The sequence below is a fragment of the Pelobates fuscus genome, chromosome 10 (assembly GCF_036172605.1).
Source record: "Pelobates fuscus isolate aPelFus1 chromosome 10, aPelFus1.pri, whole genome shotgun sequence".
Lineage (NCBI taxonomy): Eukaryota > Metazoa > Chordata > Amphibia > Anura > Pelobatidae > Pelobates > Pelobates fuscus.
In genome coordinates, this window is record NC_086326.1 from 23,085,745 (window position 1) to 23,101,317 (window position 15,573).

Consider the following 15,573-nt stretch of genomic DNA (forward strand, 5'->3'; position numbering starts at 1 on the left):
CTGAGGTTTGGGATAGCAGCTGAGGAGACATCAAACTGTCATGTTGCTATTGGCCCAGTAACTGATCTTTCAGTTACCACAGCCCAAACCTCATAAAGCTGACTTCATTGGCATTTTCACCCTTATCTCCTGACCCACTTTATTTTACAATGGCAAAGAGTGGCCACAAAAGTGCCACAATATCAACTATTTGTTATGTGCAATCGAGAGAACTGCTGCGTTGCCTACCCAGCAAGACCTCTGCAATATTCCACCTTATTCCACCATACCACCAAACAAAGATTACAATCACTGGACCCCGAGGCTTCATAAACCCCTACTATGCCACTTTAAAATCCCTAATTGTTCCCTACTTAACTAAAAATTTTATTGACGCAATAAGACACAGACCTAGTAAACCAGTAAATACTGATAGGAAATGTTTCACAAACATATACATAGAGAGACTCAAAACAATCCTACCGCATTTGATTAACATGGACCAGGTGGGCAGCTGGTGGCTAGTAGACAGGGAGTTGACAATACAAGAAAATCTACAATATTGAAATAGGACAGGGAGGTCTGTTGATAACTCTTGATGCTGAAAAAGCATTAGACAGATTAAACTGCCAGTCTCTTTAAAAAGTCCTCCATATGTGCATCTTCCCTGCTGAATTCCTGGCAGTGGTCACACCCTCTGTAGCATACCTACAGCAATTGTATTGCATTCTGTTTTACTTTCTGACCCGTTTGATATTACCATTGGGATCCAAGAATGTTCCACTACTATATGCATTGACCCTATAGCTGTTAGCCATAGCAATTATGAACAACCCTAACATTCATTGGGTACACATAGGGGATAAAGACTACAAGTTAAATCTTTTTGCAGATGACATACTCCTTACATTAACACAACCTTGTATATCATTGCCTAATTTCAAACAAGAAATAAATGAATTCAGCCAAAAATGCAATGGGCATAAACCTTCCTCAAGAACTAGTAGAGAGACTTAAACAATCCGTATGACTGGAAACATGCTTTAACCTTTCTGGTAATAAAAATACCCCCAAAATTAGGAGACTTGTTTAAGTTAAGTTATATAAAATTACTGAACAACATCAAACAAACTCTTGAGTCGTGAAAGACCAAATACCTATCATGGCTGGGCTGAATAGCAGCCAATAAAATGATGATTCTCCCAAAAATATTCTATCTATTCCTTTCACTACAGATACCTTCATCATCGCACTACCTTAACAACCTTCAATCGGCACATTTCAAATTTAGCAGGAGCAATTAAAAACCCAGAGACCCTCAGTGCCTTTTGATGCAACTCATCTCCTGTCCCCACGGTCATTTATTCCACCTTAACAACTTATGAAAAACTGATACATGAAGCCACTGGCTTTCATATGCGACCCCAGATTGAGAGATTTCTATTTTACATACTACCAACTGACCTTTACTAACCACTATTAAAGGTTATATACTTAATTCTTACTTCAACAACATTACTAGTGGCTAGACAATGGAAATCCCCCAACATACCCATCACCCAAGAAGTAATGGTACTGGCCTGAACCACCATAAAATATGAGGTAATGCTTTGGAGTAGGCAAAGCAGCTCATGGAGCAAAGGAACTCTGGATAGACTTAAAATCAAACCAAACTAGCATCAATAAATCATAATACAAAAGAAAAGTAAAAATAGAAACAGAAACACTAAGAGCTCCTTTAGCTGATACTCACACCAATGCAGTTATAATGCTCACTGGCTGACATTTATTTTATTTTATTTATTTATTTATAAAATATTTTACCAGGAAGGTTACATTGAGACTTCTACCATCAAGTATGGCCTGGGTCCAGAAGAAACACAAGACTGGAAAGATGACCAAAGCTAGGTCACGAATCATTGTCCCTTAATAAAAGACAAAGGGCTGAATCCGTTGTGGATCCACAGTGCTGCCTTTAGTCCTGGACACATTTTTGGGGTCACACAAGCTTCACTGTTTGTCTTTTTCCCTTTTCCCTTTTTTCCCTTCCCTATTCCCTCATCCCTTTTCTTTTTGTTAATTATTGAAATCTGGATGTGTATTACTATGTGAGCTTGTAGAATTACTGTCTACCTATGCATGGATGAATAACATTGTACAGGAAATACTTGTACAACACTGTATGACTTTATTTGCTTGTATGTTTATATGCTACAGATGTACCTCCATGACTTTGATGTCTATTGTATGATTTCACATGCAGACCCATACAATAAACCTCGAATTGGTAAAAATAATCCTGCACATTTAAAAAAAAAAAAACATATTTATGACTAACTTTTGTTTTATATTTCTTTCCTTCGGTAAACAATAACTAGAAGTATCCATTAAAGGCTTCTTAATCTCTACAGAAAGGGTGAGCACTGGGATATATGTACACAGTAGAGCAGTATGAGTCACTGAGTCACAAATAGAACTATCCCATAAATTATTCATGTTCACTATATAAAAAGGGTGAGCACAGTAGCACATTTCTGCTGCAGGATAAGATGCTTTTTTGGAGGAACACAAAACAGACAGAAACAACTGTGGAATCTTTGAAAATGCATGTTATTAATTATTATGGAGAAGGCTTACTCACTCTTTGTAAGTATTGACAATATTATAAATGACTGTTTGATTTTGTAAAATTTCTAAAACAAATATGTATTTCATTCATATTTAATAAATATGAGCAGGACACTATAGGAGACCATTGGCCATCCTACTTGTTCAATGCAGATTTTGCTAATTAAAATGGCATTAGACGTCTCTAAGGTATATAATTTATTGCTCACATTAATATTGTATAATGGTTCTAAAATTACTATAAATGTCAGTTTAATGAATGTGAGTTGTGATGAGTTGACAATCAGATTGTAAAATTTAGTTCAACATGGACAAATTCCAATTTGGCTGGTTTCCAACTTTATCATTTTGTTGTAGATTTTGCAACCATAGTCTGGATTCTATTACAAGTGATATGCTGAATTGAACAGTAGTTTTCCTATTCACATTTGCTGTAAAAATGTTACATACTTATCATATATATGCTTATGGTCTTACAAAAGAATCTAGCAATACGTAGGGCCCTATTTAATGCGCAGTGAGCTGAGGTGAGATGAAAAGCAAATTGCAAAAACTCATACAAAAATAAGAGTAGGGAAAATCCTCCTAATTTGCCTAGATTTGTGTGTGTTTATGTGTGTGTAGGGGAGAGGGATGGAGGAGGTTCAAATTAACCATGTGTTTTGTAAATAAACTCCAGTGTGCTTATACATTGCAGCAAATTTCCTATTGTCTGTGTTTAGCAAAAACAATGTCTCAGATCACAGAATTCTATAATGTCAATAAAAAAATAACAACAATTCTGACTATATTACTTAGAGAACTTTTCCTAAGGCAACCTACATAAATGGGAATGTACAAGAGTGTCAATCCAGTTTGTGCTGGTTTGTATATTTTCCATGACATGTAACATCTGTATGATGTGTTTGTTCAATGTTTTATTTCAATTCCATGTTTCTCTCTGTCACCTTTCCAAAAACATACCATACACAAGGTAACGTGACTTTAATGTTTGACATTACAATGTTTGAAAAAGAAAAAAAAAGACCAAATTCAGGCAAGTAGGTAAATTTACTGAAAAAAGTACATTTTTAGAAAATACATCTCTGAGGTTGAAGCATTACATTAAACATGATCGTGTATTTCTTTCCTCTAAAGGTAGGAACATGTTAAAAAGGACATCAGAAAATAACTCCAATCCTATCGAATTCTCAATGCAAGGATTTTCAGATTCACCAAAACTTAAATTTCATCTTTTCATTACATTTTTACTTATTTATCTCACTATTGTAATTAGTAATCTCACCATTGTTGCATCTATCATATCGTGCACTCATTTACACACACCTATGTACATTTTCTTGTGTAACCTATCAGTCATTGATATTTTTTATACATCGACCATTCTACCCAAATTGCTGGACATGCTCTTCACACAATGTAAGACCATATCCTTTGCAGGGTGTTTCATTCAGATGTATTTCTTCATTGCCTTTGCTTGCTCAGAATTTTTACTACTGGCTGTTATGGCTTACGATCGCTATGTAGCAATTTGCAACCCTCTTCATTATTCTCTACTTATGAGTCCCAAGACGTGTGCATATCTGATACTAGGAAACTGGATTGGAAGCTTATTGGATCCAATTCCACACACAATCTTAATTTCAAAGCTGTCCTTCTGTTCATCTCACCACATTAACCATTTTTTCTGTGATGTTTCTCCATTGCTTAAACTTTCCTGCAATGATACGTCTTCTGTTGAGATGTGGACTTTTATTTTGGGGGGTGTAATAGGTATGAGTTGTTTTACACTCACATTAGCATCATATGTTTTTATTATCTCTTCAATTCTAAATATTCAGTCAGAAACTGGTCGACGTAAAGCCTTTTCTACCTGTGCCTCCCACATTACCTGCGTTTTCACCTTTTATGGAACAATGACCTGCTTGTATATGAGGCCCAGAGCTATGTATTCTCCAGGACAGGACAAGTTTTTTGCTCTACTATACGTCATTCTTATCCCAATAGCAAATCCGCCTATATATACTCTGAAGAACACAGATTTTAAAAAAGTGTTTAAACAAATCAAGCTTTATTAAAACATTAAAATAGTCAATAATAACATTGTGACTTTTTTTTATTCTCAAAGAATAAGGATTTTGACACCGTTGATCATGCTCTCCTTCTTCAAACTCTTCAATCGCTTGGTCTCTGTGACTCTGTCCTCTCGTGGTTTTCCTCTTATCTCTCCCAACGCTCATTCAGTGTCTCTTTTTCTAATGATACCTCCTCCCCTTGTCCTGTCTCAGTTGGAGTCCCCCAAGGATCTGTCCTTGGTCCCCTTCTATTTTCTCTTTATACTGCCTCTCTTGGCAAACTTATTACCTCTTTTGGATTCCACTACCACCTGTACGCTGATGACACCCAGCTATATCTCTCCTCCCCGGACCTCTCCCCTGACGTCCTGCAACGTGTCACTGCTTGCCTTTCTTCCATCTCTGACTGGATGTCCTCCGCTTTCTGAAACTCAATCTCTCTAAAACTGAGCTCCTTGTCTTTCCTCCTCCTAATACTGATCCTCCTCTTTTGCTCTCCCTTCAAGTTCGTGGTACCCACATCAGTCCATCCTTGCAAGCTCGCTGTCTTGGCGTCATACTTGACTCTGGTCTCACCTTTGAGCCTCACATCCAGCATGTTGCCAAATCCTGTAGATTCCATCTTAAAAACATAGCCCGCATCTGCCCCTTTCTTGCACCTGATACTACCAAGGAGCTTGTCCATGCTCTAGTAATTTCCCGCATGGAACTGCACCCCTACAGTCCGTAATGAACGCTGCTGCTAGACTGATTTTCCTCTCTAGTCGTTTCTCTCACACCTCACCCCTCTGCCAGTCCTTACATTGGCTTCCTGTATGCTATAGGAGTCAATTCAAGGTACTAACTCACACGTATAAAGCATTGAACAACTCTAGCCCCTCTTATATCTCCTCACAGAACCATAGATATGTCCCTTCTCGGTCTCTCTGCTCTGCCCGTGACCACCTCCTGTCCGTTGCCTGCACCCGTACGGCCAACTCACGCTTGCAGGACTTCTCGTGGGCGGCTCCCTTCCTATGGAATAGCCTGCCTACCGCCATCAGACTCTCCCCTAGTCTTGCATCTTTTAAGAAGTGCCTTAAAACCCATCTCTTTAGGAAAGCTTATGGCCTCCAAGACTAACCCCTACCTCACATACCTGTCTCTTGCCCTCTCCTAAAGGGCAGCCCACCTTATTTGACTGCAAATTCCTGTCCTAATGTGTTTTACACCCCACCTCCTATAGAATGTAAGCTCGATTGAGCAGGGTCCTCTTCAACCTATTGTTCCCGTAAGTTTATTTGTAATTGTCCTATTTATAGTTAACTCCCCTCTCATAATATTGTAAAGCGCTACGGAATCTGTTGGCACTATATAACCTTGACAGCATATAAAATTGAGTAGCTCGGGGATCATGGCGTGTTGACGTGCACGCCAAGAGGAGGGGCGACCGTAATGGAGCGGAGCAGGCTTAGAACGGTTTGATTTATAGATGATTTATGACTGGCGAATATTTCTCTTGAATTTCCCTAAGCTGTTTGATTTGATTAACATCAACAACTCAGATTAATTTTGGTGCTACGTTGCTACTACTTGGCTACCTTCTGCATAAAGATTTGATATAACCAGCTCTGCACGAATCGAGCTGTGAGTGGTGAGCGGTATTTTGAAAAGCGGCACTTTGAAAATCTATCCAGGTGGTTTCTCCGCTTGTTAGCCGCTGGAGACCACATGCTGGAGACTACACGTGGTGCGGGTCGGCGTGCTTCAAAAGGACAGAGTATTACAAAGTATCTACAAAATTACACTTTGGACAACAAGAGGTGCTTTGCTTGGCAAGACAAACAAGTAAGCACATAACATATTGATCAGAGATTTGTATAATTTTGTATCATTTTGTAAAACATCCTGAAACATCTCGAAACAGAAAAGGACTGTTACATTAAATTAATTGGATACAATTGATTTAACCAATTTGCTTATGATATAAAAAACATTTTTTTTAAAAAATTAAGGAGGACTGGAAGATTGAAAGAATATAGCAAACTGCAAAGATCGGCTAAGGACTGCTGAGGACTGCAGGGTGTTAGACGCCCACCAGCTTTTGGAACTGGCTGTTATAATATCGTAGCTTAGTGGGTGAAAGCAAATATTCCTCAGTGTTTCTTGATATTCCTCAGTATATGACTTCATGGTACACTATATCAGTGTTTCCCAACCCAGTCCTCAAGGCACACCTACCAGTCCAGGATTTAAGGATTACCCAGTTTTGTCTAAGGTGTTTTTTTAGTTTTTTTCTAAAAACACCTTAGACAAAACTGGGTAATCCTTAAATCCTGGACTGGTAGGTGTGCCTTGAGGACTGGGTTGGGAAACACTGCACTATATAGTGTCACAAACCATGGTTACTGGTAAACCACTGTTACTAATATTGTCCATTATTGTACGGTAGGAGATGCCGCCCTCAAAGCAAACCAAATTAACAGACTCAGCACGGTACGCTAAAAAAGATAAGCAAAGGCAAATGCAGTAGGAAGATGAGGAAACAGAGTCACGGGACTATGGGTTAGAATCAGACCCCATGCAACATAGTTCACAAGAGGGTCATATCTCTAAGGGATTTCTAAAACAGGTGCTCTAAGATCTAAGGATAACTATAAAAGAGGATTTTGCAAATATAATAATGAGTATACATCAGGAATTATCGGAACTGGGTGATCGCACAGATCGCCTAGAAAAAAATCTGATGACTTGTGTAGAGCACATAACGTACTGGATGAGAAAGTCACTAGATTGGAGGAAGAAAATAAGAAATTAAGGCATAAAGTTGCGGACCTTGAGGATAGTATGCGCAGAAACAATGCAAGATTTAGAGGCGTCATAGAATCAATTTTGGTTGATAATTTGGAGGAGTACATTACAACATTATGTTCTACCTTAGTTCCATCTGTGGACAAGAATATATGAGGAATAGAGAGAGTACACAGATTACTGAGACCCTCAAGGCTCACTGAGGATATACCACGTGACATCATTGTGTGCTTTAACCGTTATTTCACTAAGGAAGCTTTATTTTCAGCAATTCGTAAAACTCCAGTTCTGCCCTCTCCGTATGAAGAATTAATGGTTTATACGGACCTATCTCCTCTTACTATGGCAAGACAGTGGGAATTTGCTGCAATTACTAAAGTATTACGGGACAATAAAATACCCTATCGCTGGGGCTTCCCAACAAAAATTTTAGTTTGGAAAAATGGGAAAATGACCGTAATAGATGACCGAGTCAGTGGCTTGGCCAACTTAAAAGAATGGGGGATTGAGCATAGTGAAGCAACATCAAACTCTGCTCAAATCCCCCACTCTATAAATATACAACCAGAATGGATGACGGCAGGGAAAGCTTCTAAAAAAACATAAATGTTAGAATGTGTATTGAAAAGGAAAAAAAAAAGAAAGGAAAATAAAATTGGGAATTATGAATATTGTAATCAGTAGAGTATGAAAGTAACACCATAGAGGCCTCTTGTCAGTTATTTAAAGTAAGGTATTTTAGAAGGTGGTGTCAGCAACCTGTAAAGTCATGTATTAAGACCCTGGTAAATTAATGATATGCTGGAGAACCCCACTCTAAAGCATATTGTCACGTTCACATAGAGTTTGAAGGAGCTCAACTGCAGATTTCTGATTAATTAGATGTGAATGTGAGAAGTTGAGGAAATAAAGAGATGACAGTTCACCAGGAAGTTAACTGATACTGTGTCTTTAATATATTTGATTGAAGAAACAAAGGTACTGTATCTTTAAATGGTTCAGGATTGTTGAGTGGATTCTTAGATTAACTTATACAATTGAATTGCAGCAATAAAATGAAGGAAAGCAATGCAGATTAACTTGTAGAGATTTGATATAGCTTAATTGATAGAAGACATCTCATATGGAGGTAGAAAGGTTAATGAATAGGAATTACTCCTATAACGATAGGAGAATGTGTGAGCAGGCTGAAGCTTGAGAGCTCAGTAGTCAGGGGAAAGTTCGTATTATACAGTGAGGTAACTTAGCTTCCAGAGTAATTGAAGTTGGTTCCAGAGTGCCCTCCGGGGAGGTTCCGTGGAGAGAGGTCGAGAGGAGTCAAGTGCTAGCCGTGGTCGAGGAAGGAGAAGGAGGTTAGTCGATTCCGAGTCCGGTTCGGTACACAGATAAGTTTGTAGTGAAGAGTTGCAGCCGGTTTAATTCCGCGGTACGCTGTTCATTAATCCAGCGTCTGTTGCCTGGCGCGGTTGCATTATGTAGCGCAATGAGACCGCGTCAGAGAGGGGGTGTGGCTACAGTCCGTCAACCCGAAAGAGACAGGAATTATTGGTAACGGCCATGACACATATAAAGCGTGCAAATTCCGGTCTCCAATGCTGTACAAAATAAAAATTGTGATTATGGCTTAAACGTTGAAATGAAAGCACGTTCTGGGCCCGATAAAATGGAAATATGCCTCCCCCATAATCTAGGGGTTTACTGTTTTTGTTATACATATAAATATATAAATACTGGAGCTATGGAGGCCTGAAGGGCCACAAATAAAGCTAGACATTGCTAGACATTTCAGTATATATATCTGTAAAGCCTTAAAGTACAAAATAATCATGATTATGGTTTAAATGTTGAAAAGAAAGCTCACCCCAACCCCCCGGTTATACCTTAGCAAGTCTATTTATTTGCAACCATTTTTCTTTAACGTATAGGTTATTTAAGTAATTTTTTGAATCACCAATAGCACATTTAGTTGAACACTTTTATTCCTCCCCTCCCCCCCCTTTCTCCTCCCCTCTACCCCTTCTCTCCTCAGTTTGCTTCATTTCAATATGAAAGATCAAACATTAATGAATGCACACACTCATTGTCTTGATTTGAATATATTTCATCAAGTGATAATTGATTACAGAAGATACTCTTCTTTAATGATTGAGACATAAAAAGTATCAGTGGGTTTACACCTTTAAAAGATAAGAGACAATTCAGAAGACACTCTTCTCTAATCCAAAATTAAGAATTGGTGGGTATATATCTTTACAAAACATATATTTACAAATATATACCTCTACAAAATAAGAGACATTAGATGACACTCCTCTCTAATCAAAATTGATACAACAGAATTGGGGAGTCTATACCTTTAATTACAAGGCTTTATTTTGTACATAATAAAAAGCTATCGATAAGTACATCAAGAATTATGAGCAGATTTCCACATGTATTCATCTAATACTGACAGTAAGAGAGATCATTAATGCTCCCCTGCCAAATGTGGAGCTCATATATAATGTTACAACTTCTTTACAGATCGCCGGTATTCTGGGTACAGAGGGAGGCAAACTAGCTGCCAATCATTCTGATGCGGTGGCTTAGACCCCGCCCACAGCAATCCCACGTGGTCGCACAGCGACACATCATCAATGACGATATTCACCCGATTGGCCAGCTCTCATTTAAATACGGGGGGGATTGGGCGGCAATTTCCAGCCCCTGACGAAGGAGTCTTGTACTCTGAAATGCGCGTCGGGTTTTTCTTTTGGATCTCCCTCACTCACTGAGCACATCACGATGCACGAGGGAATCCTCTATTGACACTTATTTATTTATTATTTTTTCCTATTCTCGTTAGCAGAATGTCTGTTTATTTTTCTATAGAAGCTGGACTAGTCTAATGATAGCAGTTGAAGGGGACAGAGCACAGCGTTCTACCAAGGATAGAACACCCACGAAGGTGTTGGGGGGAGTTTACAGGAGATTAGAATAGTGGACTATCAGGGAATTTCGTACCTTATTTGATTTACCACCTTATTCTATTACTCCTAAGTACTTAACCAACTAATCTAGGTAACCTTTAAGCTACTGTTCAAATGGACAGCTAGTGTCCCTCCTTATTTTGTGCTAGACTGTCCCTACTGTTCTATCTGTACAACTTCTATTAAGATTTAAAGGTATCACATTTTATTTTCTTTTCCTCTGTGGATTACTCTACCACCATACAATTTATATTTTCACTGGGGTATTGAGACATATCCACTTAGGATTTTTTTCAAGATTAAGCATTTATTGGACACTGACACATTGTATCCTCTCTACGGTTTGTTTAATAAAGTTACAGTGTCTCACTACTTATGTTAGGATACATGTTTATCTAGTGTTTCCAAATATTCATATGCTTTTACTTAGTGATACCTTTTTCCCATTTGGACACATCCAATGTATATGTACAATAAATTAGTGTTCTTTTCTAAATACCAGGCTGATTGGGAGCGTTCCCCCTTTTTCTTCTTTTAAAGGGGAGCTATCCAATCTGCACATCTTTCTGTAATTCTCATATAAATATCGGGGTCCAAGCCCACATCTAGGTGGAACTGGTACCACCACCCTAACCCTCTTTCCCAAGTCTCTAATCCAACAGTTTGTGGATCAGGGACGACGGGATCCAATACCTAGCTTATACATTGGTAAAGCCTTAAGATACGCTCTACCATACACTTCAAGGACCATATCGCTCTAGGTCGCCTTTATTGTGAGCTACCACCTTGATGAGGATGCTCACTTCCATGATCCTCATAATATGCACCCAAGCTTTACTCGGGGCATTTTGGCTCCCATGTAGGGAACAATCTAGGGATTGTTGCCCTCGTCTTCCCCCCTCCCCCTCTTGGTCACCCTCTGTGTGTTCCTTTCCATCCCTTTGTTTCCTGGACACCCAATTTGCCTATTTTATTTTACAACACTTTAAAAAAAAATGTTTTTTCAGAATAAGGTGCATTGGCCTCAGTATATATACAATAGAAGCACTCTTAGGAGCCACTATTACAAGTGACCTTATTATAAATCGACATAATCATGAAATTAGTGTCATATAATGTAAAAGGTTTGAACTCCCCAGGGAAACGTAGGCTGCTTCTTAGAGATCTTACCAAACACGAAATTGATGTAGCCTGTATACAGGAGACACATTTCAAGAGTAATCATACCCCAGCTATTTTTAGCAAACAATTCCCTATACAGGTGCATTCCTTGTCCAGCACCAAATCAAAAGGTATATCGATTTTTATTCATAAAGATACAGCCTATATTCCACAACGACAGTATGTCGATCCAGGAGGGAGATGTGTGATATTTGTGGGTCAGTTCAATAGCGTACAATTGAAGATTATGCTAGCTTTAGTGTACTAATAATCTTAATTTTAATAAAGACAGGAGGCGAGTATTTTGCATATCTCTCTTTACTAAAACTCCATAGCAGTAAAGAAAGTGATAATGAGAACCAATAAAAAAACAGTAGGAGGTATAGTATTCCCAGTGAACAGGCTCCTCCCCCTCTTTCAACTAGCGACATCGCAGACGGCAAAGTTCAAATAATGATGAGTCGAAACCAGTCTTGGGTCTGTAACAGAAGAATGAATCCGAGTGTCTTAGGACCATCCATGTGGAGTGTAGGGGAAACTTGGGGAATCAATCCAAACCAGTTAGGATAAACTTGGGATAATCCACATAGCGATAGCTGGAGGTCCACGTTGAGTTACGCTGAAACGAGAGTGTGGAATAGGTTAGGTACTAGTCGAGAGACTTTGAAAGCATGGGAGACATTCGTACAGTATTTTTATGTAAGATTATATAATTAAATAGAATATACCAGTAATACATACATTTCTTTCTAAAGAACCACAGGGCACAATAGTCATGACCTAAGATATCTACAGAATACGTAGAACAGTCGAATATGCAGGGAGAGCAGAGACTAGTTCCCTGTAGAAGATAGGAGAATAGGAGAAGGACAGTATAGAAGAATTAGAAGACCGAAAGGGTGGGTATGGGTGGGAAAATACTCGCCTCCTGTCTTTATTAAAATTAAGATTATTAGTACACTAAAGCTAGCATAATCTTCAATTGTATTACATGACAGGAGGCTTCGTATTTTGCATTTTTAACGCTGATGTAATAAGGAAAAAGCTGCGCAGGAGTTCGGTCTAAAGTAGAAGGTCCGGAAAGTGGATTCGCGGGACCAGTCAGCCGTGCGTAGGACATCTGATAGTGAAGCTCCGGCTGTAAAGGCCGAAGAAGCAGCCGCGCCTCTCACCGAGTGAGCCCCGAAAGAGGCGTCTACGCCTGCTAGTGACAAGATCCAGCGTACCCATCTAGCGAGAGTGGTAGAGGAAACTGGATTGTGAGGTTTGACATAGGAGATCAGAAGTTGACCGGAGGGAGTCGGGCGGAGAGAGGCGGTAGCCGTCATGTAGCTGCGTAAGGTTGCGACCACGCACAATTGAGGTTCCGTGAGGAAAAAGGGATAAAAAATAGTGGTAGAGTTAGATTTGGTGCGTCGGGAGACATGGAATGTCACCCCTTCAGGATCCATAGAAAAGGCATTGGCTTCGAAGGCTCTAACGTCGGATACCCGACGAAAGGAAACTAGGCAGAGCAACACCGTCATTTTGGCTGACAGTTGGCGGAGTGAGAGTCTGTCGTTAGGCGGACATTCTCTTAAAAAGTTGAGGACGAGGTCCACATCCCATAGGTGATTGTATTTGGGGGCCGGAGGGCGTTTGAGTCGCATGGCCCTCAGTAGTCTACATACCATAGGATCCTTGCCCACCGGGATTCCTTGGATGGGGATATGGGCCGCTGAGATCGCTGATCGGACTACGTTAATAGTCCTATAAGATTTTCCTGTTGTAAAAAGTGACGTCAGGAAGTTCAGGACGGTGGGAATAGGTGCCGTAAGTGGATTGAGGTCCCGTTCCAAGCACCAAGAGGACCAGGAGGTCCAAGCAGAGAGGTAGCATAGTCTCGTCCCCGGTGCCCACGACTCCCATAAGAGGTCCCTAGCAGTCTGCGATAGTTCGCTGACTCGCCAGGTGCCCCGGAAAGAGTCCAAGCCACCAGGGAGAGTCTCTCTTCCATTATTAGCGGATGGGGGTTCCCCCTCGGATCCCTGAGGAGAGTCGGATGGGACGGCAGTAAGAGCGGATCTGCGTAGGATAGTGCTAGAAGGTCCGGGAACCACGGTTGACTCTGCCATAGGGGGGTAATCAGGAGCAGAGAGATCTGGTGTGTCTTCAGATAGTGGAGAGTCCTCGCTATCATGGCAAATGGGGGAAATGCGTAGGCGCCGAAGGGGGGCCAGGTCTGGAGGAAAGCGTCCACTGCTCTGCATTCTGGGTCCAGGAGCCAACTGAAGAAGTCTGGCGTTTGTCTGTTGTTGAGGGATGCGAAGAGGTCTAGATGGAAGGGTCCTCTCCTTCTCGAGAGGGCATTGGATATCTCTGGATCTAGCATCCAATCGCTGCCGTCTCTCCAATGGCGAGAGAACCAGTCGGCTGTTAGATTCGTCTCCCCTGGGAGATATTCCGCCTTGAGGGAAATGTTGCGTGGGAGACAGAAGTCGAACACCTCTTTCGTGAGTTCGGATAGGAGTCGTGAGCGGGCTCCGCCTAAGCGGTTGATGTAGCGGACGGCTGAGATGTTGCCCATCCTGAGGAGAATGCAACAATTTGATTTGTCCTTTGCCAGACTGCGTATGGCGAAGGAGCCTGCCAGTAGTTCGAGGCAGTTGATGTGTAGGTTGAGTTCCTGTGGAGTCCAGGTTCCCCCTGTTGATACATCCTCGCTCGTGGCGCCCCAACCCCAAAGGCTGGCGTCCGATTCCAGCACGAAGTCTGGGGTTTCGCCGAAGATAGCTCGGCCGTTCCAGGCCTGCATGCTGTCCAGCCACCATTGAAGTTCCTCCCAGACTTCTGCCGTCACTGGTACAGGTTGATCGTAAGTGGGGTTCCGGCGGAGGAAGGATGCCTTGAGACGTTGCATCGCCCTGTAGTGGAGCGGGCCCGGGAAGATGGCCTGGATGGATGCCGAGAGGAGGCCTACGATTCGAGCTAGATTGCGTAGGGGAACTGATTGGCATCGGATCGTCTTGCGGATTTCCTTCCGAATCGCTGCGATCTTGGTCGTCAGGAGAAGGAGCGTGCTGGAGACCGAGTCGATTTCGAAGCCCAGGAACTGTATGGTTTGGGACGGAGTTATAGCGGATTTCTGATGGTTTATCGTAAACCCTAGGGATTCTAGGAGTTCCATGGCAAAACGTGTGTGTAGTCTGAGTCTTGATTTGACGGAGCAGAAGATTAGGAGGTCGTCCAGGTATATAATGCAGCGAATTCCTCTTGCGCGCAGATGAGTAACTACCGGCTTCAACAGTTTGGTGAAACACCATGGGGCCGAACTGAGGCCGAAAGGGAGGCAAGTGAATTGCCATGGCTGGTCGTTCCACAGGAAGCGGAGGAAGCATCTGCTGTCGATATGAACCGGTACTGAAAGGTAGGCATCCTTGAGGTCCAATCTTGTGAACCAATCGCCGTCTTGTAGGAGGTCCCGTAAAAGGTGGATTCCCTCCATTTTGAAGTGGCGGTAGACCACGTGAGCATTGAGTGTACGTAGGTTTATGACTGGTCGGAGGTCTCCTGTCTTCTTTTTCACTTAGAAAATGTTGCTGAAGAATCCTCCGGCGTCTGTGGCGGGTTCTATCGACCCCTTGTTGTAGAGTTCCTGAAGTTCGGCTTGGATGAGCTTTGAGTCCTCTGTCGAACAGTTGATCGGTCGTGGTGGGGACTCTTGGTAGGGTGTGCTGCCGAAATCTATGATGTATCCCTGTACCCTCTGGAGTATCCAAGCGTCTGATGAAATGGTCGTCCAATTCTGAAAGAAAAGAGAGAGACGGCCTGCATGCAAGGTGGTCATAGGTAGAAGATAGCTTACCTGGAGTGAAGCGGGATCTGCCACGTCCTCGGGTACTGCGTCCCCTGTCTGAACCTCTTGAGAAGGTGAAAGGTTGGCGGTATCCCGTTTCTGGGTAGAAGGGTTGCGGTCTTGAGGATCTGGGGCC

At 41.5% G+C, this 15,573-nt stretch overlaps 1 protein-coding gene across 1 annotated transcript; it reads left to right on the top strand.

Moving 5' to 3' along the window:
• Window positions 1–3,752: 3,752 nt before the first annotated feature.
• On the top strand, window positions 3,753–4,685 carry LOC134574648 (olfactory receptor 5AR1-like). The gene has a single exon (XM_063433779.1). The coding sequence runs from the start codon at window positions 3,753–3,755 to the stop codon at window positions 4,683–4,685; it is 933 nt and encodes a 310-aa protein (XP_063289849.1).
• The last annotated feature ends 10,888 nt before the right edge of the window (window positions 4,686–15,573 follow it).